This window comes from Aquarana catesbeiana, linkage group LG03 (assembly GCF_042186555.1).
Source record: "Aquarana catesbeiana isolate 2022-GZ linkage group LG03, ASM4218655v1, whole genome shotgun sequence".
In the NCBI taxonomy this organism is placed as follows: Eukaryota; Metazoa; Chordata; class Amphibia; order Anura; family Ranidae; genus Aquarana; species Aquarana catesbeiana.
Genome location: NC_133326.1, coordinates 537,799,086 through 537,826,523, shown reverse-complemented (window position 1 = coordinate 537,826,523; position 27,438 = coordinate 537,799,086). Strand labels below are relative to the sequence as shown.

The 27,438-nt window shown below is 44.0% G+C and overlaps 1 protein-coding gene across 3 annotated transcripts in view; it reads right to left on the bottom strand.

The window, feature by feature from the left end:
• LOC141132688 (solute carrier organic anion transporter family member 1B3-like) overlaps positions 1–27,438 on the bottom strand; it is a 191,276-nt gene that overhangs the window by 124,816 nt on the left and 39,022 nt on the right. The window contains exons 6-8 of one of the 3 annotated variants that reach the window (XM_073621406.1): positions 21,845–21,988; positions 20,640–20,738; positions 18,622–18,849 (exon numbers count right to left, since the gene is read on the bottom strand). In XM_073621406.1, coding sequence (XP_073477507.1) covers positions 18,622–18,849; positions 20,640–20,738; positions 21,845–21,988 — 471 coding nt within the window. The remainder of the gene's footprint in view (positions 1–18,621; positions 18,850–20,639; positions 20,739–21,844; positions 21,989–27,438) is intronic. The other 2 variants (XM_073621407.1, XM_073621408.1) reach the window with 2 other exon arrangements.

Sequence of the window (27,438 nt, the reverse complement as noted above, 5' to 3'; positions counted from 1 at the left end):
AGAGGGAGAGGACAGAGCACACTTTTTTGAGGACCCAGAAGCCGCCATCGCCTGGCTGGAACAGAGGGAAAACCACGGATAAGTCTCAGCCTCACTTTTGCTCACCTATATGCCCCTGTGGTCCCTGGGGATCTTCCACTCTCCTGCACTCAGTCCCTCTCTACGGATTGAATTTAAGTTTGAACCTTCACGCAAAAAATCATGGGATGGATTGCCCGTCCCTACACTCCTTTCTTATTCCCCCTCCTATTCTCCGGGGACGGATAACCTCTTTTCACCTCTACAGGGACTGGATATACCCTTACACATCATGGACTACGACCGGACTTTAACCAACACCGCAGCAATATATCCCTTCAAGAGCACCCAGATGACAACAAACAATGAGATCTTATACCACATACCACCTAGAGCAACTGTTCAATGGGCGTTTTGCAGCCCCACGCCACCAAGACATACCTCAGCTACTTACCCATACTCACCCTAACTGGGTCCACATAGGCAACCGACGGAGCTTGACAACGTCTACAAAGTACTCACCAAGAATGGCGAGTAAAGTCCTAAAATGCGCAACGACACGCAGCGTATTTTCGCCCCACGCAATACAGTTTACCACCTGAAATGGAGCAAACCATCTCCGGCAACGCTACGCATGCGAATTGGGACTTCCAAGAATATTGGTAACCCTAGTATAGCAACTGCCATACACACATGTTCATGTTCTAACCTTTTTTCCACAGGTGGGACAATGTTTATGCCCAGTTGGCAGTTCGGGATTGAAGCTCGCACCAGGTTTGGAAGGTGCAGAGCGGGGAGGGGGGAAGGGGTTTTCAGATTTCCGAATGTTCTACTATTCTACCCAAAGTCCAAACCATTTGATTGCTATCACAATAACCTCATGGTGTTCTTGTTACCGGTCACATTTTTCGGTGTATGTGCTGGGCAATTTGGGGGGTGGGGGGGGGATCTGAGTCCTGGGGCTCAATACTACATGCACACATCCAAATGACTAACTTAAAATTTATTACATGGAATATCCGCGGGCTCAGGGAGCCCATTAAAAGGTCGGCAGTGTTTTCAATACTAAAAAAACAGAGAGCTGACGTGGTGGCTCTGGTAGAAACACACGCTGAAGGCCTCGCACATAGAGTGCTTAAGAGACCGTGGATTGGATGGGCGTACCATTCAACGCACACTACACTATCCAGGGGAGTCTCAATTTTAATCGCTAAAAGTACTCATTTTGGGCTCCAGGACTCAGTGGTCGACTCATTGGGCAGGTATGTTTTACTGAAAGCTAAGATACACGGGGATACGCTTCTCCTTATGGCGTTCTATGTACCACCGCCGTTCAGCGCGGGTGTCATTGCTGCTGGGTTCGACTTCATGGCTTTGCATCCTGGCACCCCTGCTGTATGGCTCGGTGACTTCAATAACGTTCTAGATCCAGCCATAGACAGACTCAACACGTCGACTACAGAACCAATGGCGTCACACCCCACAAGATTTGCCAGACTCCTATCTGATTTTAACCTAGTGGATACGTGGAGGACCAGGAACCCTGCAGACAAGCGGTTTTCCTGCTTCTCCACGTCCCACCGAGCCATGTCCCGAATAGACCTAATATTGGTATCTAAAGTGCTCCTCCCTAGACTGTTGGACGCGGGCTTCTCTCCTAGGTCCCTATCGGATCACTGCCCTTACTGGGCCATGCTTTCCGTCCCCCACAACCGTCCTCCGACGTCGTGGAGGTTAAACCCCTTCTGGCTGACACTGTTGCCGGAGGAGGATGACCTCTCGACGGAGTGGGGAAACTACTTTCACATCAACGAGGGGTCCGCCTCGGTTCAGGTAGTGTGGGAGGCATTCAAGAAACACGCACGTATGATACTAACCAACAGAATTAACAATCTTAAAAGAGGGTCAGAATCGGCTATAATTAAGGCGGAGGAGAGCCTCCGGGATGCTGAAAAGACATTTCTCGAGGCCCCCACTGCAGATAGAGCTGACAACCTCAAACTTTGTTCAAGGGTGTTGACCCAGCTACACTACGAAAAGTCCAAAAGAAAACTTTTTTTCCATAGGCAAAGGTCATTCGAGCATGGGGAACGGGCGGGAAAACTCCTTGCATATTTGATACATAGCGAGGATAGACCCCCAGTGGTAATCTCACTGCGTTCATCCAGTGGAGCTATAGAAACAGAACCACATAGAGTTACAGATATCTTTAAAAAATTCTTCCACAAACTCTACACAACAACAGCCTCACCCGACACCACCCCAATAGAAACATTCCTAGGAGAGCTGACAATCCCCCAGCTCTCTGCGGAACAAGTTGAGGAACTAGAAGCCCCACTGACAATAGACGAGGTATCGGGAGCCCTGGCGGAATTCCCGGCCTCGAAGTCCCCGGGCTCGGACGGCCTACCAGCGGAGTTCTACTCCACATACTCGGAAGTACTGATCCCCAGACTGCTACAGCTATATGAGGCCATATTCAAGGACTCTAGACTACCAGCATCCATGAGAGAGGCCACCATAGTATTAATCCCCAAACCTGGGAAGGACCCACTTATTCCCGAGTCCTACCGCCCCATATCTCTACTTCAAGTAGACATAAAAATCCTTGCAAAAATTCTAGCCATCCGCCTCAATAAAGTAATCCTTTCCTTAATTCATAGTGATCAAGCGGGGTTTATGCCGGGCAGAAATACATCCTTCAATCTTAGAAGACTGTTCATAAACCTACAAGCCACACATGACAATATAGGGTCCAGAATAATCGTCGCCTTGGATACAGCCAAGGCGTTCGATTCAGTAGAATGGGAATACCTGTGGAGGTGCCTGGGCAGATTCGGATTTGGCCCTAATTTTATAAAATGGGTACAACTCTTGTACCAATCTCCATCAGCAAGGGTATTGGCGAACGGACTACCATCTGACCAATTCCTGTTATCTAGGGGCACGAGGCAGGGGTGCCCTCTGTCGCCTCTACTGTATGCACTGGCGGCAGAGCCCTTGGCCGAGGCCATCCGGGCACACCCCGAAATTAAAGGACTTAGCAGGGGAGATGTGACCGAAAAAATCAGCACCTACGCAGACGACACCCTGCTATACCTGGATGACTCTGAGAGTTCCTTACCCCTAGCACTGGACCTTATAGAACGATTCGGCAGGTTCTCCGGCCTCCGGATCAACTGGGACAAATCCCAGATATTACCTCTTGACAGCTTCCCGCAACCCAGGGACAGGGCCGAACTACCCCTGCAGAGAGTAGACACTATAAAATACTTGGGTATAAAAACCACAAAAGACCCAGCAGACTACGAGACACTCAACATAACCCCACTGTTTGCAATGCTTAAGCACAAAACACAGGTGTGGGCCCGCCTTCCACTGGGAGTAATGGGACGAATAAATTTGACCAAAATGGTCCTCCTACCTAAAATTCTCTACATGATCTGGCACTCGCCAATATACCTGGTGCTTAGGCATTTCAAGCTGATGGAAGCCATCATAAAGCCATTCGTATGGGGCAATAAAAGACATAAAATAGCATGGCAGAAACTTAAAAACCCCACGGACCTGGCGGGAATGGCTGTGCCGGACTTTAATATTTATTACATCGCAGCGCAGCTATCCCAGCTATTCCATGTGGATAAGACAGACAGGAAAAGATACCTACACTTAGTGTGCCCGGGGTGGTCCCAGGTGTCACAGGACCCACTAACTGTGATAGCGGGGAAAGCCACAGGGGCAGACAGGAACACCAACCGTAAAACACTACCTTATCACTATACCAAAATATGGAATCTGTCCATGCATAGACTCCAACTACCAACGATTAACGAGTTCACTCCCCTGTGGCACAATTCGAACCTCCCTGAGTTTGATATGCTACCAGACAGCGAACTATGGAGCTCCAGAGGAATCATTTATCTACTACATATTGTACACCACGACAGGCTAAAAACGTTTGATAGGCTAAAAACAGAATACATGCTCCCAAACCAAATGCTTTTCAGGTACATGCAATTGCGTCATGCTTTTTACGCGCAGTTCCCTTCGGGGGAATGTCACATGGTAGGCAACCCATTAATGGAAGCAGTGAAATGCCCTGACCCAAAAAAACTAATCTCCCAGTTCTACTCAATGCTAACGATACCACAGGCTACTTCATCAGCCTACGCCCTGAAAACAAGGTGGGAAGGAGAGGTAGGCACACTGGCAGACGACGAATGGAGTGATGCTCTAGACGCATGCAAACTAGTGTCCCCCAGACTGTCAGACCGCTTGACCCAACTTTTCATGATCCACAGAGCATACCTCACGCCATTAAGATTGTCCAAATACAGGGAGGGTCAATCCACAATGTGCATAATTTGTAACCAAGCTACCGGAACCTTTTTTCATTTATTGTGGCAGTGCCCCCAAATCCAGGCATACTGGGTACAAGTGGCGAGATTCCTCCACGACACAATGGGCTCCCCTGTAACACTGCAGCCCAAACTCTGCCTATTGGGTATTTTATCAGATCCCGAAATAAATAAATTCCAAAAGGTCTTTGTGCACGAAACACTCTTTTCAGCTCGAAAAGTCATCGCTAGGGCCTGGATGAGACCTAATCCTCCGGAGTTCCCACACTGGCTAGCTGAGGTCAACAATACACTACCCTATAAAAAACTGATCTACATACACAGAGGTTGCCCCCTAAAATATGAGCAAATATGGGACAGGTGGACACAGTCACCTGACACCTGTACTTAAAAACAAATTGGGTGACAGGGTAGCCCGGGGGCTGGGCCCCCCCCCCCCCCCCCCCCCCCCGACCACGTATGCTAAGATACTACAACACGATCAAGCCAAATTAGCACAATAAGACAGAATGGCTTTACAGGCACACCATGGGTAAGAAGGTAACCAAAAGGAAAAAAGAGCCGAGACATGGGTTAAAGTATTGAATAAAACTCTACTTATATGTTTTGGAAAAAATACTGTTACTCTTTATGGTTCTCACAGGGTACACCATACTCCCTTTATTTCCTGTCTTTATTTTTTGTTAACCCTCAATAAATCTGCATTTAATGTAATAAGCTTTGACAGAACATACCTGATTCAAATACATTGTTAGAACTATCACAACTTTGTTCCGTGCAAGGCCCAACAAACTGGCATAATACTCTTGCTAATGTATAACCTGCAGATTTTACAATGTATTTGTGCACAATGTACCTCTGTAATTCTTTATTTTTTTCATGACAAATAAAAACTTTTCTGATTAAAAAAAAAAACCTGAACAATGGCATTATGTTCCATCTGAAATTAACCCTGCAGATCAGGCCAGTGTCTGCAAGTGTCTTTGCAAATTCTTCTTGGTTAACGGGTCCTGAATTCCTGCTGGATCATCCAGAAGAAACCACAGCTGATGTCTTCAGCTGTGGTTTCTTCTAGTTTCAGTGTCCAAAGAGACCCTAACTATCCTTATCTCAACTACTCTTCTTACCCAGAAGCTTGGGTCTGTTCCTGTTCCACCTGGAAACTTTTTAAAGCAGGAAATCTGTGCTATGACAAGTGGAAACGAGTACAACACCTCGCCAGCTGCTTCTGGAATCGTTGGAAGATGGAGTATCTTTCTACTCTGCAAGGACGCAGAAAATGGCAATGGCTGATCCCTAACATACAAGTTGGAGATCTCGTTCTGCTTAAGGACCAGCAAGCTGAAAGAATCAAATGGCCCATGGGACTTATTGTAAAGAGCGTTCCTAGTGATGACGGTAAAGTACGTATGGTGGAGGTGAAGGTTTCAAGACAAGAGACTGTAAAGACTTTCATCAGACCTATCACGGAACTTATTCTGCTCTTACCCTTCGGAGAGTGAACTTGTTTGCCTGCGCTGCTGGATCCTACCTGTGACTTCAAGAAGAAAGTGTCTTGAACTTTAGTTGACATAACTTGAAGCCTTATATTAAGAGTTATTGTTATTGCATTATATGCATGTTCTTTTTACGTCTTTCAGGTCTTCAAGACATCTAGCAAATTACACTGTTTGTTATTTGCAGTTGCATAACTACCGTTCTGATGTGTATATAGTGACATTTACCATTCCAGACGGGGAGTGTGCTGCCCCAACGGGGCATAGAATTTTTATGTAGACTATTTTCTATGGATGTTTATATTTAGCTCACATGCTGCCATCTAGTGACCTTTTGTGGTAATGCACTTGTTTTCTCAAGTTTATTTTCCCTTATGTTATGACACGCTTCCTTTTATATGTAACGATCCACCCTTCTTCCTGTTGTACTTTCTGTGTCATGGATGCAGCAACAAACCACATGTAGCAGGGCACATGTATTCTGCATTGTAAGCTACAGACAATATCATCTTTTGACCGCATAAATACTACAACCTGTTCCATAGTTGCCAACATTGCAAAAAAAAAAAAACGTGGGACACTTTTTTGGCTGTAAGCAAGGCCGTATAATTAGGGGGCCGGGCATGCATTTATGGGCGTGGCTTAGCAATAAAAACAAAACTGCGGAGCGTGCCGCGGCAAAAAAAGGGCATGGTTTACGTGAAATATTGGGCGTGGCTCAAAGGGGGTGTGGTTAGAGTCTGAGATGAATAAGGGATGGAAAGGGGGAGAGAGGAATGAAGGGACAGCAGCCCCAGATCCTACACAACAATAGAAATATGTGTATTCTAGAAAGTTTTTAACAATCAGCAGATAAAGATACTCCAAACAGCTGGTGTTAGCTCTTCAATCATCCCGGCACCATGATTGTTATGGTGTCAGGATGATTGAAGCGCATTATTTCTATTCTTACATTGTAATATAAAAATAAATCATTCAACTCACCATAATGCAGAATCAGTGGGATCCCTGAGCGTGTCCCCTGCCACCAGCAGAGTCCATCCTTGCATCAGGTGCCACCAGCAGAGTCCGTCCTTGCATCAGGTGTCCCTAGCAGAGTCTGTCCACGTATCAGGTGCCCCCGGCAGAGTCCCTCCTTGCATCAGGTGCCCCCAGCAGAGTCAGTGCAGACCCTCTCAGAGCAGACCCCCCTCCATCAGTGCAGAACCCCCTCAGTACAGACCCCCCCCCTCCATCAGTGCAGAACCCCCTCCATCAGTGCAGACCCCCTCAGCAGAACCCCCTCCATCAGTGCAGACCCCCTCAGCAGAACCCCCTCCATCAGTGCAGACCCCTTCAGCAGAACCCCCTCCATCAGTGCAGATGTCCTCAGAGCAGAACCCCATCAGTGCAGACCCCCTCAGCAGAACCCCCTCCATCAGTGCAGACGCCCTCAGAGCAGAACCCCATCAGTGCAGACCCCCTCAGCAGAACCCCCTCCATCAGTGCAGACGCCCTCAGCAGACCCTCCCCTCCCATAACGCCCGCCAGGCCCCAGCAGTGAGCAAATAGAGCGGCCTCCGGTGCAGCGTCCGGCGCCATGTGTTCAGTGGAGAGGGGAGGGGCCGATCTGTGCGAGAGGAGAAGCCAATTCATTGGCTGCACAGATCGAGCCCCCTTCCCCGCTCTACTGAACACAAGGGGGGGCGATCAAGCGGCGGCGGGACCGGCCGCCATTTTACTGAAGCCCGTTCCCAAAAATGCAAATTGCAAACATTCCCTTTTTTTTTTTTTTTTTTTTTTTTTTTTTCCCCTGGGCAAATCCCAATTCGGGACAGCCTCCGACTGGGACGAGGGTCCGAAATTCGGGACTGTTGGCAACTATGCTGTTCATCTGTTTGTATCCTGTCATCTGCTGTAACCTGATGTTCACAATAAAAGCATCTTGTGGGTGGAATCGGTATCTGGTGAGTTCAAACTATCTGATGAGGATTGCCTTCAGTGATTATATCTTATACAGGCCAGGCATAGAGGTCTCACAAGGGATAGTTGCTTTACAATAATTGGAGTCAGAATAGCAAGGATTATAACAACCTTTTGTTCCAGATTCCTACCTTTTTGTTATTCTGAAGAAATCCCTGTTTGTTCCTCTGTGCTGAGTGAGTCTAATGGGAGTGGTTTCAAAATTTTTAGTCAGCTGTTGGCAGCTGCAGAGCACTAATGGGGAAAGCTGCTGGGCCTGCAACCCTTTAGACATGTTCCTATAGGGAGTATCTCACCAAAAATTAAATTTTTGTTGCAGGGGATACCTGAAATCTGACTTGTATCTTCTGGGAAAAATGGTGAGCCAAACACAATAGGGAAATTATGTTTATGGGGGGTGGTTAGTACACATTCTGTGTACAGAACACCTCCAGGTAGCCATATTGTATTGCATTTTTTTTTTAAATTACAGCGGCTGCAGATTTAAAAGGAAAGGTAATTTTTATTAACATTCAATTACAATATAGCTTGTGTGGCAATTGTATAGGCTATATTTTTTCTTTATTTGCTATTTTTTTCCCCACAAAAGTGCAGTTACCCTTTAACCACTTAATCCCCGGAAGATTTGGCTGCAGAATGACCAGGCCATTTTTTGCGATTCGGCACTGCCTCGCTTTAACTGACAATTGCGCGGTCGTGCGACGTTGCACTCTTCTACATATTTTTGGTAAAAAAAATCACAATAAGCATATATTGATTGGTTTGCACAAAAGTTATATCGTCTACAAAATAGGGGATAGATTTATAGCTTATTTATTTTTTTACTAGTAATGGCGGCGATCTGCGATAATTTTATTTCTTTTTATTTTTTTTTTTCGTTACTGCGACATTATGGCGGACACACATGTATAGCTACAACGGTTGGCAGGATCATGCCGACCTGCCGCAGTATAATGACGGCGGCTGGTTGGCAAGCGGTTAAGTTAATTAAGCTATTAACCCTTTAAATGCCACCACAGACTTTTACTGAAGAGTCGGAACGTCCACAAGGTTAGCAATACCAACTACGATTTTAGAATAAATGTCTGTAACACACACTGTCACTGCAGACAGGTACAGTATCTCACAAAAGTTTTTGTAAATATTTTATTATCTTTTCATGTGACAACACCAAAGAAATGACACTTTGCTTCAATGTAAAGTAGTGAGTGTACAGCTTGTATATAAGTGTAAATTTGCTGTCCCCTCAAAATAACAACACACAGCCATTAATGTCTAAACCACTGGCTACAATAGTGAGGTACACCCCTAAGCGAAAATGTCCAAATCCCCGGTGTCATGTGACTTGTTAGTGTTACAAGGTCTCAGGTAGAGCTGCACAATTAATCCTTAAAAAATCGTGATCTCGATTCACCTCTGATCTATCCTGCAGAGTTTGCCAATTCTTTCATATAAACAAGTGGAGAGACTTAATCTGCTCACTCAGCTGTCCAAAAGAAAGCATCTGGGCTTTATGCCAAGTCTTTTTAACATGAAACATTGTAACTAAGCTTCCTCCTTAGATCAAAGGGAAAGAACTTATGTGTAAATAAATAATCTGGGCAATCTGCCAAGTTTTTAAACAACTGTAAAATGCAGGAAGTTTAACCACTTAAAGTCTAAATCTTTTCTGACACTTCTTTCTTAAGTTAAAATCAATATTTTTTGCTAGAAAATTACTTGGAACCCCCAAACATTGTATGTATGTATGTATGTATGTATGTATGTGTATATATATATATATATAATTTTAGCAGAAACCCTAGGGAATAAAATGGCAATTGCTGCAATATTTTATGTCACACTGTATTTGCCCAGCGGTCTTTCAAATACAATTTTTGGGGAAAAAATACACTTCAATGAATTAAAAAAAAAAACAAACAGTAAAGTTAGCCCAATTTTTTTGTTTTAATGTGAAAGATGATGTTGCGCCGTGAGAATCGTGATCTATCTTCTTAGCAAAAAAATCGTGATTCTTATTTTAGCCAGAATTGTGCAGCTCTAGCCTCAGGTGTGAATGGGGAGCAGGTGTGGTAAATTTGGTGTTATTGCTCTCACTCTCTCATACTGGTCACTGGAAGTTCAACATGGCAGCTCATGGCAAAGAACTCTCTGAGGATCTGAAAAAAAGAATTGTTGCTCTACATAAAGATGGCCTAGGCTATAAGAAGATTGCCAAGAACCTGAAACTGGCGCTGACTTCTTTAAAAGTCCGCAGATGACGTATCGGCCACTGCAGACTCTGTCTCCCAGGATTAACAACACTTTAGCCACTCGTACATATATATGCATTTCAGGTAAGCAGATATATTTATTTGTTGCTATTCTTTCTATTTTTTTTCTTATATAAACAATTTGGCTGCTCACCTCTAGAATCATTGCTTTGTGGCTATTAAAAGCAATCATCCCTATATATATCAATATGTTTGCTATTTAGCTTCATATTGCCAAATTATTCTAATACTTAGTATTTTTTGAACAATCGCCACAACTGCAATGTTTCTTTTTTATTGGCTTTATTTTTGAATATTTACATATACTTTTTTACTTCATCAGGTCTCTTGCCTATCCATTAGGGTCTCTCTCTGACTGAGGCGCGGGGGCTGTTTTTAGTGGGCACCCTTGTGAGGGCTGCTCCGAGCCCAGACGGGGTTCATCGTCCTTCGATGAACAGGCAGCAATAAACGTACTCTCTCATTGAATTGTGTTTTTAAATACCCTTATGAAAATCTTTTACAATTCAATGTCGAAATGTATGTCGAACATGCTCACGTGCTACAATGTTGATGCCACCCTGAAATGTCATTCTGAAACCACTATTCCTGCTCTTTATCAGAACTTATTTGTATTCTCTCCTACAATGCCTCTGAGGAAGGGATACATTTCCTGAAACATGTCAGGCTAAAGGAGGAAAAATCATGTTTACTGGAATTTGTAACAGCTCTTCGGGGGGGTACTCATGCCCTCTTCTTTTTTTTTTTTTTTTTTTTTTTTTTTTTTTTTTGGGTTTTTACTTACCAGAAACGAAAACTGAGCTGCAGTGGCCAAGACCATACAGCAGTTTAACAGGACAGGTTCCACTCAGAACAGGCCTCGCCATGGTCGACCAAAGAAGTTGTGTGCACATGCTCAGCGTCACATCCAGAGGTTGTCTTTGGGAAAAAGACGTATGAGTCCTGCCAGAATTGCTGCAGAGGTTGAAGCGGTGGGGTGTCAGTTCTCAGACCATACGCGGCACACTGCATCAAATTGATCTGCATGGCTGTCAGCCCAGAAGGAAGCCTCTTCTATAGAGGATGCACAAGAAAGCCCGCAAACAGTTTGCTGAAGACAAGCGGACTAAGCACATGGATTACTGGAACCATGTCCTGTGGTCTGATGAGACCAAGATAAACTTCTTTGGTTCAGATGGTGTCAGGTGTGTGTGTGTGTGTGTGTGTGTGTGTGTGGTGGCGGCACCCAGGTGAAGAGTACAAAGACAAGTGTGTCTTGCCTACAGTCAAGCATGGTGGTGGGAGTGTCATGGTCTGGGGCTGCATGAGTGCTGCCGGCACTGGGGAGCTACAGTTCATTGAGGGAACCATGAATGCCAACATGTACTGTGACATTCTGAAGCAGAGCATGATCCCCCTCCCTTCGGAGACTGGGCCATAGGGCAGTATTCCAACATTATAACGACCCCAAACAACCCTCCAAGATGACCACTGCCTTGCTAAAGAAGCTGAGGGTAAAGGTGATGGACTGGCCAAGCATGTCTCCAGACCTAAACCCTATTGAGCATCTGTGGGGCATCCTCAAATGGAAGGTGGAGGAGCGCAAGGTCTCTAACATCCACCAGTTCCGTGATGTCGTCATGGAGGAATACAAGAGGACTCCAGTGGCAATCTGTGAATCTCTGGTCAACTCCATGCCCAAGAGGGTTAGGGCAGTGCTGGAAAATAATGGTGGCCACACAAAATATTGACACTTTGGACCCAATTTGGAAATTTTCACTTAGGGGTGTACTCACTTTTGTTGCCAGCGGTATAGACATTAATGGCTGTGTGTTTAGGTATTTTGAGGGGACAGCAAATGTACACTGTTATACAAGCTGTACACTCACAAGACCTGTCAAACTGTCCTGGCATTTTTTTGACCAATTAAGCTTCTGAGGAGTATTTTCTGGGATGTCACTATGGTTATGACTATGTCTCGGAGACAGTTTTTTTTTCTCTAGGTACTCATATCTATGTACCTACCGGGTACAGCCTGCTAACATGCAGATTATTGTCCAGCTTGAATATAGCTTCAAAATTTATATAGATATGACAGGTTTCAGATGCCCAGTTCGCCTAGGAGATGAACTGGGCTGGTTCTGCTCCCAGTACTCCTAGGGCGATGGTGTTAGGACTCAAAACACTATATAAATTGACTGAGGGAATTAAATATGTCTATATTCTGGCTGTGCTATTATTATTTCAGGAGTTACGAAATGTACTCAAGTTTCAGAGTTGTAACTGCTACCCTGTCTGCAGAGATGTGTATTGGCCATCACCTCCAACTGAGCTATTTACAACCGGTATCTGTTTGTTAGTACTCTGGATTGCTCCACTTGAAAGGGTGACAGTTTTTATTATGCCGCGTACACACGATCGGACTTTACGGCATACTTGGTCCGGCGGACCGGAGTCCGTCGGACAATTCGATCGTGTGTGGGCTCCAGCGGACTTTTTTTCCCCAAAAGTTCGACGGACCTAGAAATGAAACATGTTTCAAATCTTTCCGACGGACTTGAGTCCGGTCGAAAAGTCTGCTTGTTTGTATGCTAGTCCGATGGACAAAAACCAACGCTAGGGCAGCTATTGGCTACTGGCTATGAACTTCCTTGTTTTAGTCTGGTCGTACATCATCACGTATGAATCCGTCGGACTTTGGTTGAATGTGTGTAGGCAAGTCCATTCATTCGGAAAGTCAGTCAAAGTCCGCCGGACAAAGTCTGCCGTAAAGTCTGATCGTGTGTACGCGGCATTAGGCTTTCTAGACTTAAATTGTGGATTGGGTAATGGAAAGGTCTGTGTGTCTGATCAATTAATTGATAAGGTCCTGGCATCAGTTAACAGTTTTTCTTTTGTATAAAGTGAAAGAAGAAGAGGGGACAAGAATCAAAGCTGCTGGATCTCTGGTTTTAAAACAGAGAAGCTAATGACAAATAAAATGGCTGAACGTGAACAAAATTGGTATGACCATTACAATGGGCACTGATGAGATGTCACTGGTGAGGTAGCACTGATGGGCACAGATAAGCTCCATGGGTGGAAGTACACCATTTGTTTTCATGTTGTCACACTGAAGCTGTTTTCACTGAAGAAGGAGAACTGGGCACTTTATTTACTGTTGAAGACAGACTATTATGCACTTTCAGCACATGTGCACTTTATTTTAAATGAATTACTGTTATGCACTTTTTTGTGTATTTATTTTTCTGATTTGATATATGTCTATATTACACACACCACTGAGCATCTGCACCCTGACATCATAGAAGACGGGCTCAAACAGCCTTTTTACACAATGCAGAGGATTAACCCTTTATGTTCCACAGAGAGTTTAACAAGCAAGCTTTACTGCATATACAGACTGATTTCACTGTTGTGGGTTTAGTAACACTTTAACTACTTAACCATTTCGTGCCGGGAGGCCGTCCCTGGATGTCCTCCTGTTTACTTCCGCGATGCGTGCATCGGGGAAGTTCTGTGCTGGCCGTGTCCCTTGGACACAGCCAGTCACAGATCGCTGTAAACGGCCAATCATAGCAGCCGTTTTCAGCGCGATCGGCAGTGCCAATGAGCGATGATCTCATGTAAACATAGGAGATCATCACTCATTGCCGGCTCTCCCTCCTCACACAGAGACAGCGTGTGAGGAGGGAGAGCGAACCGCTGTAGCGCGAGTCGAAAAAAGTGTCCCCACTGCCATCTGTCCCCAGTGCCACGTATAAGTACCATCTGACAATAGTGCCACATATTAGTGTCATCTGTCATCAGTGCCATCTGTCATGAATATTGGAATAGTGACTGATTCATACCGTTGGGACTCCTACTGTTAAATGCTAATGTCATCAATTCCAGCTACCTGTCTGTTGTCTGCTAAAATGTGTATTGTAAATAAGTCTCTAGTATGGGATCTAAGAGTCATTAGATCCCCATTGTTTGTGTTTAATTAACTCTGCTATTGTGATTATGTTGATTGGATTTTCTGAACTACAAGATGGCCAGTCTGGCCTAAAGGTCATGTCTGAGTCATCTAGGCTGTCTAAAGGGATTAGTTAATTAGCTCATGTTAATTAGGTTACAGCTGTATTGTTAGAGTAATATGAGCATGAGGTCTGCACCTCCACTTTTAGTGTATAAAAGCCTGTATTTTGCAATAAAGTAGATTCCTGTTTGAAATTTGCATACAGCCTGCCTGGTGTTTGTTCTGAGCTATCACAACTGGGTTAGAACGGCACATAGCTGAAGTTCTAATCCCGGAGCATGGGAAGACTGAACCATCAGACGTTGCAATCTGATTCAATAACTGCAGAGGAGTGTCGGGAGAGTGGAACCGAGCGAGCAAGGGGCTCGTTACACTACCTGTCAGTGTCACGTGTCATAAGTGCCATCTGTCATCAGGGTCACGTGTCGTCAGTGCCACGTATTAATGCCATCTGTCAGTGCCACGTATTAGTGCCATCTGTCATCAGTGCCACGTATCAGTGCCATCTGTCATCAGTGCCACGTCAGTGTTACGTGTCATTGTCCTGGTGCTCCAGGGCCTTCAAAAGTGTAATAGGTAGTCAGCAAGTTAGATGTGTAGTTTATGTCCCTAGAACACCTGATGGTGCTCCGTGCATGTTGGGCCTCTCTATGTGGCCAGGCTGTGAAAAGTCCCACACATGTGGTATCGCCATACTCAGGAGGAGTAGCAGAATGTATTTTGGGGTGTTATTTGTGGTATATACATGCCATGTGAGAGAAATAACCTATGACAATTTTGTGAGGGGGAAAAAAAAAAAATCTTCATTTGTGGGAAAAAATGACAACATCAAAAAAGCTCACCATGCATCTTACTAAATACCTTGGAATGTCTACTTTCAAAAAAGGGGTCATTTGGGGGGTATTTGTACTTTCCTGACTTGTACTGGTGGTCTCATTTCTTGTGACCCGAACATCAGGTGTGATCAATTTTTTATGATTTGCACCACAGCTTGTAGACTCTCTAACTTTCACAAAGACCAAATAATATCCACTAATTTGGGTTCTTTTTACCAAAGATATCTAGCAGTATAAATTGTGGCCAAAATTTATGAAGAAAAATTAATAATTTGCAAATTGTTATCACAGAAACTAAGGAAAATGCGTTTTTCAAAATTTTCGGTCTCTTTTCATTTATAGCGCAAAAAATAAAAAACCCAGAAGTGATCAAATACCACCAAAAGAAAGCTCTATTTGTATAAAAAAAAAAGACAAAAATTCATTTTCTTCTAACACCCTAGAGAATAAATTGGCAGTCGTTGCAATACTTTCTGTCACATCGTATTTGCGCAGCACTCTTGCAAGCACACTTTTTTGAAAAAAAAAATTATACAACAGTAAAGTTAGCCCAATTTTTTTTTTTTTTTTATATTGTGAAAGATAATGTTACGCAGAGTAAATTGATACCCAACATGTCACGCTTCAAAATTGCGCCCGTTCATGGAATGGCGAGATACTTTTACCCTTAAAAATCTCTATAGGCGATGTTTAAAAAATTCTATAGGTTGCATGTTTTGAGTTACAGAGGAGGTCTAGGGCTAGAATTATTGTTCTCGCTCTACTGATCACGGCGATACCTCACATGTGTGGTTTGAACACCGTTTTCATATGTGCGCGCTGCTCACGTATGCGTTTGATTCTGCACGCGAGCTCGGCGGGACAGGACGCGTTTACTTTTTTTTTTTTCTTCATCATTTTATTTTTTATTTTTACACTGTTCTTCTTTTTTTTTTTTTTTTGTGTCGCTTTTATTCCTATTACAAGGAATGTAAACATCCCTTGTAATAAAAAAAAAAAAAGTATGACCTCTTAAATATGAGATCTGAGGTCAAAAAGACCTCAGATCTCATATTTACACTAAAATGTAATATAAATAAATTACAGTATCTCACAAAAGTGAGTATACCCCTCACATTTTTGTAAATATTTTATTATATTTTTTTTCATGTGAGAACACTGAAGAAATTACACTTTGCTACAATGTAAAGTAGTGAGTGTACAGCTTATATATAATAGTGTAAATTTGCTGTCCCCTCAAAATAACTCAACACACACATCCATTAATATCTAAACCGCTGGCAACACAAGTGAGTACACCCTTAAGTGAAAATGTCCAAATTGGGCCCAAAGTGTCAATATTTTGTGTGGCCACCATTATTTTCCAGCACTGCCTTAACCCTCTTGGGCATGGAGTTTACCAGAGCTTCACAGGTTGCCACTGGAGTCCTCCTCCACTTCTCCATGACGACATCACGTAGCTGGTGGATGTTAGAGACCTTGCGCTCCTCCACCTTCCATTTGAGGATGCCCCACAGATGCTCAATAGGGTTTAGGTCTGGAGACATGCTTGGCCAGACCATCATCTTTACCCTCAGCTTCTTTAGCAAGGCAGTGGTCATCTTGGAGGTGTGTTTGGGGTCGTTGTCATGTTTGAATACTGCCCTGCGGCCCAGTCTCCAAAGGGATAGGATCATGCTCTGCTTCAGTATGTCACAGTACATGTTGGCATTCATGGTTCCCTCAATGAACTGTAGTTCCCCAGTTCCGGCAGCACTCATGCAGCCCCACACCATGACACTCCCAATCAACCTGCTTGACTAGGCAAGACACACTTGTCTTTGTACTCCTCACCTGATTGCCGCCACACACGCTTGACACCATCTGAACCAAATAAATTTATCTTGGTCTCATCAGACCACAGCACATGGTTCCAGTAATCCATGTCCTTAGTCTGCTTGTCTTCAGCAAACTGTTTGCGGGCTTTTTTGTGAATCATCTTCAGAAGAGGCTTCTTTCTGGGATGACAGCCATGCAGACCAATTTGATGCGGCATATGGTCTACGCACTGATAGGTTGACCCCCCCACACCCCTTCAACCTCTGCAGCAATGCTGGCAGCACTCATACGTCTATTTCCCAACGACAACCCCTGGATATGATGCTGAGCACGTGCACTCAACTTCTTTGGTTGACCATGGTGAGGCCTGTTCTGAGTGGAACCTGTCCTGTTAAACTGCTGTATGGTCTTAGCCACCGTGCTGCAGCTCAGTTTCAGGGTCTTGGCAATCTTATTATAGCCTAGGCCATCTTTATGTAGAGCAACCATTCTTTTTTTCAGATCCTCAGAAAGTTCTTTGCCATGAAGTGCCATGTTGAACTTCCAGTGACTAGTATGAGAGAGTGAGAGCGATAACACCAAATTTAACACACCTGCTCCCCATTCACACCTGAGATCTTGTAACACTAACGAGTCACATGACAACAGGGAGGGAATATGGCTAATTGGGCCCAATTTGGACATTTTCACTTAGGGGTGTACTCACTTTGGTTGCCAGCAGTTTAGACATCAATGGCTGTGTGTTGAGTTATATTGAGGGGTCAGCAAATTTACACTGTTATGCACGCACTACTTTACATTGTAGCAAAGTGTAATTTCTCCGGTTTTGTCACATTAAACGATATAATAAAATATTTACAAAACTGTGAGGGGTGTATTCACATTTGTGAGATACTGTAAATGTCATTTGAAAAAAAAGAAGTCTCTTTAAAAATGCCACTTCCACCCTGCAATGGTATGGAGAAGGGTGGGGGCCATCTTTCCCTCACTTGTCTTCATACCAAGCCAGGGAGAGGACCCGATCGCCTCCGCCGCTACCGATGGGTCTGGTAAGCGGCAGAGGGCACTGGAGCGCAGCTGGAGGGCCCTCTCCCGCCGCTGATAAAAGAGACCACTTTTATCTGAAAGTGGACCGCCCACTGAAGAAGAGGATACCGGGGTTATGGCAGCTAGATGCTGTCATAACAACGATATTCCTCTGCAAAATACCGCCATATAACGACGGCAGGTGGTCTGAAAGTGGTTAAAGAGAAGCTCCAGGCTTCCCCAAAAAAATAGAAGTCAGCAGTTACAAATACTGTATCTGCTGACTTTAAAATATAAGGACACTTACCTGAACAGCGATCCCTCAATGTCCTTAACCAAGCCGATTCTTCATTCGGTTTCGGGTGCAGGACATATAAGGGAAACAGGCAGTGAAGCTTTAAGGCCTTACATGTTAACAGCAGGTTTCCTACTGCACTGTGCCTTGTGAATGGTCCCGTAGACTTCTGGGACCTGTGATGTGTCCCAGAAGACTGCAGGGGAAGAAAGGAGGGCCAAACTTCCAGCTCAGATCGCTGTGGCACAAAACCAGGTACCGCTCCACCATCCCCTAAAAATTGGCAAGTGTGTGTGTGTGTGTGTGTGTGTATATATATATATATATATATATATATATATATATATATATATACACATAGATACACAGTCTACTGTGCAATTTGGTTACTCACTGTATATACATTTTTGCTCATGTGCAGAATTTGTATAGTTCTCATTAACAACTCCAATAAAAATATATGGTTAAAAAAAAGGGTAAATATAAGTGTTTTTATATAAAAGTTATAAAAAGTTAAACATAAAGTGTTTTTTGCTCACCTTTCATTGTCGCCTTTTTGTGAGGCTCTAGCTTTTCCTTCTCTTTAAATGTCGGTAAGTCAGCAGATTTCTGTACCTCTGGCCTTTTTATACTCCTCGGCAGGAAGCAGAAAGGAATGCCTGACAGCAGACTGATCGCCCCCGCAACCAGGCATCCCATCCACCAGGCACCCACCCAGCGCGTGTCCTGCAGGGAGATGGTCACCTCATCTGCAAATGGAACATTGACTAATAGATGTAATTGTACAACCTGATGCTACCTTTCAATTAATAATGTAATTACACTTTAAGACTGGCATTTTATTTCCATCAACTATTTCTGGATAGGAGCTACCCATGTGATACTTTTATTAACATTGTAGCACCCTCTTAGGTAGGTGCTAGAAGAGTATAGTTTTTAGTCTTTCTGCTTACCAGGAAGATGATCCGGTAAAACTTTGTGCTCTCTGCCTATCAGGGAGCAGATCTATTGGTTAGGTCTGCTCATTGTACTCAGGTGCAGCTCAGCTTGTTCTGACTGTCCCCCACTGGTCCAAATGGGAGGCATTGGAAGTGGACAGTGGGAGTGGACCTGGCAAGTGGGTGAACAGGCTTTGTTACAGTCCTGGCAATGGGCAGAGGGAAAGTGCTGCATTGCATTGTGGGATACTGTATATAACGCCAGAGTACATGTGCTCAGAGTGAGTTGAGCTGGGGAACAGAGCCCAGGAGGGAGAGGGGTGGCTGCCCTCTCCTGGGAAAGCAGTTGTATGGCCCTTGGTGGTCGACTCAGGGGCCTAGAGAGTGAGAAGCTGAGCCCAGAGGTCCTGCAGAGGTGACTGGAAGGCAAACACCAGGAAGGATCTAATTCTGCCTACTGTGAGTACAGATCTGTGTCTTTGGGGCCTGTCGAATGAGCCTGTTCAGCTAGAAGAGTCAATGGACGGGTGTCAGTAAAGGGGATGCTAGAGAGTGTCATGAAGATAATTTAGTGCAGCAAGTCTGCTGCTAGTGAGAGCAAGAAGACTTAACCCTTCCATACATGTGGCTGTATGGTTCAAGCAGTGTGTCTGCTTTCACAGATAATCCAGTGAGGCCAAGTGAGAGTGGTCCTCATCTGTTGTGAATAGTTCAAGTTAGAGTATCCCACTCATCCCTTCTACCATCCAAGTTCCAAATAAAATACAAAAACCCAAATATCCTGGACTGGTCTTTGAGTAACGAGCAAGCAAGAGTAAGGGTGGAACAAGTGGGAGCTCTTAGCAACCAAGCAACCCCTAGCAACATAGTGGGTAATTCTCAGCAACCAAGTGAGAACCCCTAGCAACATAGTGGGTAATCCTCAGCAACCAAAGCAGGAATCCTTAGCAACATAGTGGGAAATCCTCCGCGACCAATTGAGGATTCTCCGCAGCGTAGCGGGAACCCTCTGCACCTAAGTGGGAACCATTGGTAACCAGTGAGAGAGACCTATGTAGTCAACATTCAGCAAGTCCTACGGGGACAGTGCTACAACATTAATTCATGTCTGTAAATAATAAATGAAATATACTTAACGGACGCAAAAACACCTTTAGTGGAAAGTAATTTTTAAAAAATGTTTTACCCCAATATAGCTCAATACATAGGTGTGCACACAGGGTATACCAGATGTGCCTGGGCGCACCCAAATGCCTCCATGTGCATTAGCATTATCGAGGGGCAGCACCAGGTGGGTGGTTGGAGGTGCTAGTGGCCAGTGTAAATGCCCCATTATATTAAAGGCTATAATCAACTCTAGGAACACCTTACGCCTGCATTTAGGGTTAAACTCAATATGCTCTCAATCAACTGTCTCCCACCACCAGAGCCTTCCTCCTGTAACAGCAGGTATCGTTCACATGTGTTTGAGCTTTGGGGTGCACACCCAAATGCAATATGCTGCCCACACCTATGGTTTCTCAATAAGTTTAAAATTATATTACATTTGTTCTAAAGCTCGCTAAAGTAAAAATAAAAATATGTGTTACCATACCGTGATTTCGGTGCTATAAACTCACCCATATCCACAAAGCCAACATCAACATAGAGTTTGGCAAAGAAGGAACCCAATGTGAACCCGACCATTGGCCCAAACAGGCCCACCGCATGAAGAAAAGCTACAGGGTAGAAATAGAAAAATTGTAAGCACTGTCTGCACCATAAGATAGAAAATAACTATTAAATAATCATAATAAGCAGGCACATAAAAAAAAACATACGTTATTTTTTTTTTTTTTTAACAACCTTGAGGGGAATAAAACAGATCTAAAATCTGCAATAGTTACCACTATCACAATGGTGCGCTGGCATCTTCTATCCGGCTTCTTCTGGGCGCTGGTCTTCAGCCATCTTGATTGGCCTGTACAGGATGATGTCACTCCTGTGCATGTGCAGGAGTGCAGTCATCCCAGTACACATGCACAATGTTGGAATGTAAACTGCACTTTCGCAGCCCAGTGTACATTCTACAGAAGACGGGCAGGTAGCTTTATTGTGCACATCTCTTCTACAATTAAGAACCTGCCTGCTCAAAGGTTTTTTTTTTTAAACTTTAGTTCTGCTGTAACAATTGTTATATATATATATATAAAATATATATATATATATATATATATATATATATATATATATATAAAATATATATATGTGTGTGTTCTTTGTTTTTTAGTACTGAAAAATATATATTTTTTTCTAATCAGTAAAATAGAAAATATTTTATATTGTCATGTTTAGTCTATTGGTTGTTGTCCCTGGTTTACAAAGATCAATAGCTAGAGCTAAACAATGACTCCACCCCTTATCAAAGACAGTGTGCCTAAAAGGATATACCTACAGCTGTACCCTCTCATTAGAAAACCCAGTGTTCTAGGAATTCTGTATTGTGGCTGCTCTCTGTATTAAAAGGTTCATAAAATAGCAAACAACAACTCTAAAATGGATCAACTTTAACAAACAGATTAAGAGTACATTCACACCAGATGCGGTGGTACTGCAATGGGTGGCTATTCCAGCGTAGTCTCGCCGCATGATAAGGCAAAATACCTTGTCTCCTTATCTGCCCGGTTCACACAACAGCTGGTGTGAACATACCTTAAGATCATATTGAGGCCAAAACCATTATAGTTTTTTCCTAAGGTGTAGGAATATTTATCTAGTGTGCTGTTGGGTTATGTATGTACTGTATTTACAGCATGTCATGTATAGAGGCAACAAAGGATTTTACCCAAATAAAGAGCTGTGTTTTCATTTCCGGCAAAATCATCAATGTATGAAATACCCAGAGGGGTGATGGGAGTCTCTCCAATTCCACGCAGCATGTTCCCAATTAGGATGTACACCCACATGTAGTTGGTATCCTTGCCACAATCTGAAATACAATGGAACCACAAGATTGAATGGGCCATGAACCCTAGTGAAAATATCTCTCAACTGCTGGAATTAGAGGGTTATTGGATGCATACTGTGCCATGCTATCTGAATATGTAATCAAGTAGATGTTATGAGTGGTAGAGGGGCCACTTCAGTTCGTAGGGGGGGCAGGGGACAAGGGGCAGTTTCTTCCATGTTCCCATTCTCCCACCCTACTTTCTTGTTATTGTCATTTTTATTGGCACAGTTTACCTTGCTATTGATCAAATTAGTTCATATTGATCCCATCGGCAGGATTTGGGCAGTCAGATGTCTGACAACTTTTGGATAGGATGGCCTCTGGGAACTTGAAGCTCAGCTGTGACTGGTACAGGTTCAGTTATCAGCGGGAAATTCCTTGTTTGTTATTATGCTTGATATACGTATGCTGTGTAAAATCAATAAAGCCATGGCCTTGACCTCCCAGCATAAACAGTTTCAGTATTTATTGGGATGGGGAAGGGCAAGGTGCTTTCATTTTTGGTTATAAATAAGAAAAAAAATGTGCTGTAAATGCCTCCCAAACAAACTCCCAATTACTTTTACCTTAGCCAGCTGCTATTACAATACACACCCGTGCTTTAAAATAACCATACATATATCAGCGCTAGTTTATATATTCAATCATCTGTAAAATTGATTATATCAAATGCCTCTCAAGTATATGCGAAAGTTCTCTGATATAGGGCTCTAATAAATCAAAGAACAAATAAAAATATATAAATAAAATGCAATAGAGAAGTCTGTGATGCATCAATAGCCCATAGTGTACAGTCCTCCTTCAACTCCCCAAACAATTCCACCACATGCCCAGTGTTATCTTGAAACAGATTGAAGGCATGATTTAATCAAGGTTACAAACAAATGGCAACTGCTCCAACCTATAACTGGCCTTAAAGTGGTTATTAAGCCACTACAATAAAAACATCCCATTCCCTCTGTATCATAACATTATGTGCCCCTGTGTCTGTGTTCTACAAAAAAGCTGCCAATCTGTACCTTATATCAGAGTGTTTCCCAGAACTCTCCTTTGTCAGGCTGACAGCTATAGTGGGAGGGGCCGAGAACTCCCACTGACGTCAGCCAGGGAGGAGAGAGGAGAGAGAGCCGAGGAGTCACGTGAGTGCCAGGAGACGCTCTGATATAAGATACAGATCGGCAGCTTTTTTTATATAACGAAGACACAGGGGCACATAATGTTATTTTACAAAGGGGATGGGATGTTTTTATTGTAATTATGATAGCAGCAGGAGGGGAAGGGCTGCGCGCTGTCACGAGCAGGGCGCTGGATGACGAGACACATAAACTGACCCCGTTGTCAGAGCTCAGCAGCCATGATAAACCGTGGTCAGTTTACAGAGGGGAGGGTATAGCCAGGCAGGATCAGCCAGGTTTTTTAGGTGATAGAAGGGACCAAGTTACACAGCACAAGCACTGTGCTGTTATTCATTCTTTAAGGGAACAGGATCTGTTTGTTTTTTTTAGGGTAACAAACACTTTAACAACAAGGAACAACAAAGAAAAATTCCCAGCTCAACTTACAAGCCAGTGCACCCCTCTGCCTTTAAGGAGGAATGGACTGCCTCCAGACGTACCTGCCCTCAATCTATCCAATTATTATATAAGCGCTCCTACTATGGAGGCTCTCAAAATTTATAGTTAGGACTGCAGATATTACTGGGGTGCCATGATGTGGCCTCTGCAGCTTACACATGTATTTGAAAATGTGTGCAAATTAAACCTCTGTTTTTTAGTGTGAACTGTTGGACAGGACAATTCAGTTTGTTGCAGGCTGGCTGGTAAGTTGAGCTGGGATTTTTTCTTTGCTGTTGTTTAAAATGCGTTGCCCTTCTATGTGCTTCTTGCTGTTGAGGTGAGTTATAGGTAGGAGCAGTTGCCGTTTGTTTGTACCGTTAGTTATTTAGTGAGGGGGCATACTGGACACCTTCCTGCCATTGTGTTATTTGCTGGGTGTCCAGTGCAGCCCTGTGCCTTTAAGGAGGAGTGGGCTCCCTCTAGCCATACCTGCCCTCAATCTATCCATTATTGTAAACAGCAGCCCTCAAAATTTCCGCTCACCTGCTCACATTTGGCGAGTGATAATTAGTTGGGGCGAGTGAGCAGCCGTATCGCAGGGGGAGATGGCTGGGTTAAATGGAAGATGACTCTTTGATCAACAAGAAAACTGTGGGGAAGGGAGAGGAAGAGGAGTGCTGCCATATCCCATGAGGCTACATTGATGGGCACTGATAGGCCTCGCTGATGGGCACTGGTAGGCTGCATTGATGGGCACTGATGGGCACTGATTGGCTGCATTGATGGGCACTAATGAGGCTGCATTGAGTGGCACTGATAGACTGCATTGATGGGCAATGATGAGGCTGCATTGATTTGCTATAATGGGCACTGATAGGCTGCATTGATGGGCACTGATGAGGCTGCATTGATGGGCACTGATAGGCTGCTTTAATGGGCACTGATGAGGCTGCACTGATGGCCACTGATGAGGCTGCATTGATGGGCACGGATGAGGCTGCATTGATGGGCACTGATGAGACTGCACTGATGAGGCTGCACTGATGGGCACAGATGGGTACTGATATGCTGCACTGATGGGCACTGATGAGGCTGCATTGAGGGGCACTGATGAGACTGTACTGATATGCTGCACTGATGAGGCTGCATTGATGTGCACCGATGAGGCTGCACTGATATGCTGCACTGATGGACAATAATGAGGCGGCACTGATAGGCTGCATTGATGGGCATGGATGAGGCTGCACTGATGGGCACTGATAAAGTTGTTGTTAATATTTATTTTTGTAACTTAATTCTGCATAAAACATTTAAAGCGGAACTTCAGTCATTTTTTCATCTTTCCATCTATTAAAACTTCTGCCCTTGTTGTTTTAACTTTGGATAGTAAAACATTTTTTTTCTGCCAGTAAATACCTTACACAGCCCACTTCATGTTTCTTGTCTGGAAAAAAGCCTAGGCTTATGAGATCATGTACAGCTCTCTCTCACTCTCATGAGAGTTTGCCTGGAAGGGAGGGGGACGAGTCATAAGAGGGCCAATGAGAGCTGCATTGCTTGAGGCGTGCCTCTGTGTGTCTGTGTAAATCCAGGAAGTGAGCAGCAAGCAGCTTCAGCTGCCCACAGTTAAAATGGCTGCAGCCAGACTCAGTGGAGGGAGATTTCTGCAGCATATTTGGCAAGTACACAATCACAGTATATATAAAATAATATGCAAAGTGGTTGGAGGGAAGCTTCAGAATGGCAAAGATGTTTCTATTACAAATTATCTGAGCAGACTGCAGTTCCTCTTTAAAAGTGTAATTTTATGAGATGATTTATGAAGGTGTGTTTAGGGGCGGGGCAGGGGTTGGGTGGGGGCAACTGGTGGCGAGTAAATCTAAAGGCCTGGCTCTTAGCTCAGGACTTGAAATTTTGAACCCTGATATACAGTATGTGCTCCTACTATGGAGGCTCTCAAAATTTATAGAGTTAGGACTGCAGGTAACAGTGGGGTGCCGTGATGTGGCCTCTGCAGCTTATGCATGTATTTGCAAATGTGTGCAAACTAAACCCCTGTTTTTAACCACTTCAGCCCCAGAAGGATTTGCCCCCTTAATGACCAGGCCATTTTTTGCGATACAGCACTACATCGTTTTATCTGACAATTGCGCGGTCGTACGGCGCTGTACCCAAATAAGATTGACATCCTTTGTTTCCCACAAATAAAGCTTTCTTTTGGTGGTATTTGATCACCTCTGCGGTTTTTATTTTTTGCGCTCTAAACAAAAAATGAGCGACAATTTTGAAAAAATACATTTTACCGGCGCTGTGCGGGCAGGAGTGGGGCGCTTTTAACCCAAAAGATGGGGTTAACAAGGGGTTAAAAGTGCCCTAAATGCACCGCTGCCGAAGCGCTTTGCACACGCTTTGGCAGCGCTGCCCATTGATTTCAATGGCAGGGGCCATTCCCGATCACTGGGAACAGAAGATCTCTGACATGTCCCCTGTCAGAACTGTCCACTGACAGATCCCCGTTCTGCCTCTGCCTACAGGTGCGACGATTCCTGAAGCGCTGCCAACCTACCGTAGTACATCTGCGTAAGCTGATCGGCAAGCGGGTTAATGTGAACTGTTTACTGGTCCAGAGTCTTTGGCTTGTTATACACTTTTTTTAACCTACAGTATTTACAAAGATGGCAAATTGGCCCTATTACGTGGTCCAATTCTGGGCCTTTTATCTTATCAACAAAAATTACCATCTTATCTATTCCTGTCAACCAAAGGACTATCACTGAAGAGCTGTACACACTGGCCACATATCAGGCGGCATCGGCTGGTTCAATAGAAACCAGCTGACATTCAGCCCATGTGTCCAACAGAAGTTGGCCGAATGGCCAATGGCTAATGCCGTGTACACACGAGCGGAATGTCCCTCATAAAAAGTCCGATGGGAGCTTTTCATCGTATATTCCAACTGTGTGCATGCCCCATCGGACTTTTTCCGTCGAAAATTCAGACGGACTTAGATAGAGAACATGTTCTAACTTTTCCGACTGAACTAATTTCTATCGGGAAACCCACTTGTCTGTATGCTGTTCCGACGTACCAAAAACAACGCATGCTCTGAAGCAAGATGGAAGCGCTCTGTCTTTCTAGTGCCGTCATACATGTTGTACGTCACCGCGTTCTTGACGGTCAGACTTTGGTGTGACCATGTGTATGCAAGACAGCTTGAGCGGAATTCCATCGGAGAAACCTTCAGAGTTTATTCCGACAGCAAAAACGCTCGTGTGTACGCGGCATAAAAGTGCTGGCTGGTGTGTTCTGGCGGGGGGCATCCCCCTGTCAGAACACAATAGCTCAGCAGGAGAGATAGCTTTACTAACATTGTATAGTTCCTACAGTGGCTACTTCCAAGCTCTTGGTTTTTTTTTTGTTCAGCCCGCTGGGTTGAATGAAAAAACAACTGTTAATGTGTACCAGGCTTAAAATAATTGTAAAAATATTGTATGACCACCTTAATGATTAACAAAAAGATGTCCAGTTTTTTCAATGACTGCCATTATTAAAATAAGTTCATTAAAATATAGGCACCATGGCTTAATTATTCCCCACCCTCCTTACACGCCAGGCTAGACTGTTTATAGCATGACACCTGAGACTTTCCTGAGTTCACAGGGACTTATCCTCTCTTCTTTCCCTACCTCCACCTTTTCTGAACTCTGTCCTCTTCATCACCTCTTTCCTGTTCTCTTTGGTTTATATCTGAAACCGGGATATCTGGTCTCAAGCCCGGTTCACACTGTATGTTTTTTTTTCATTCAACCTGCTAGGTTGAAACGGAAAAAAAAACCTGACAGATTGCCGTACCAACACAAGTGATGTTGGGGC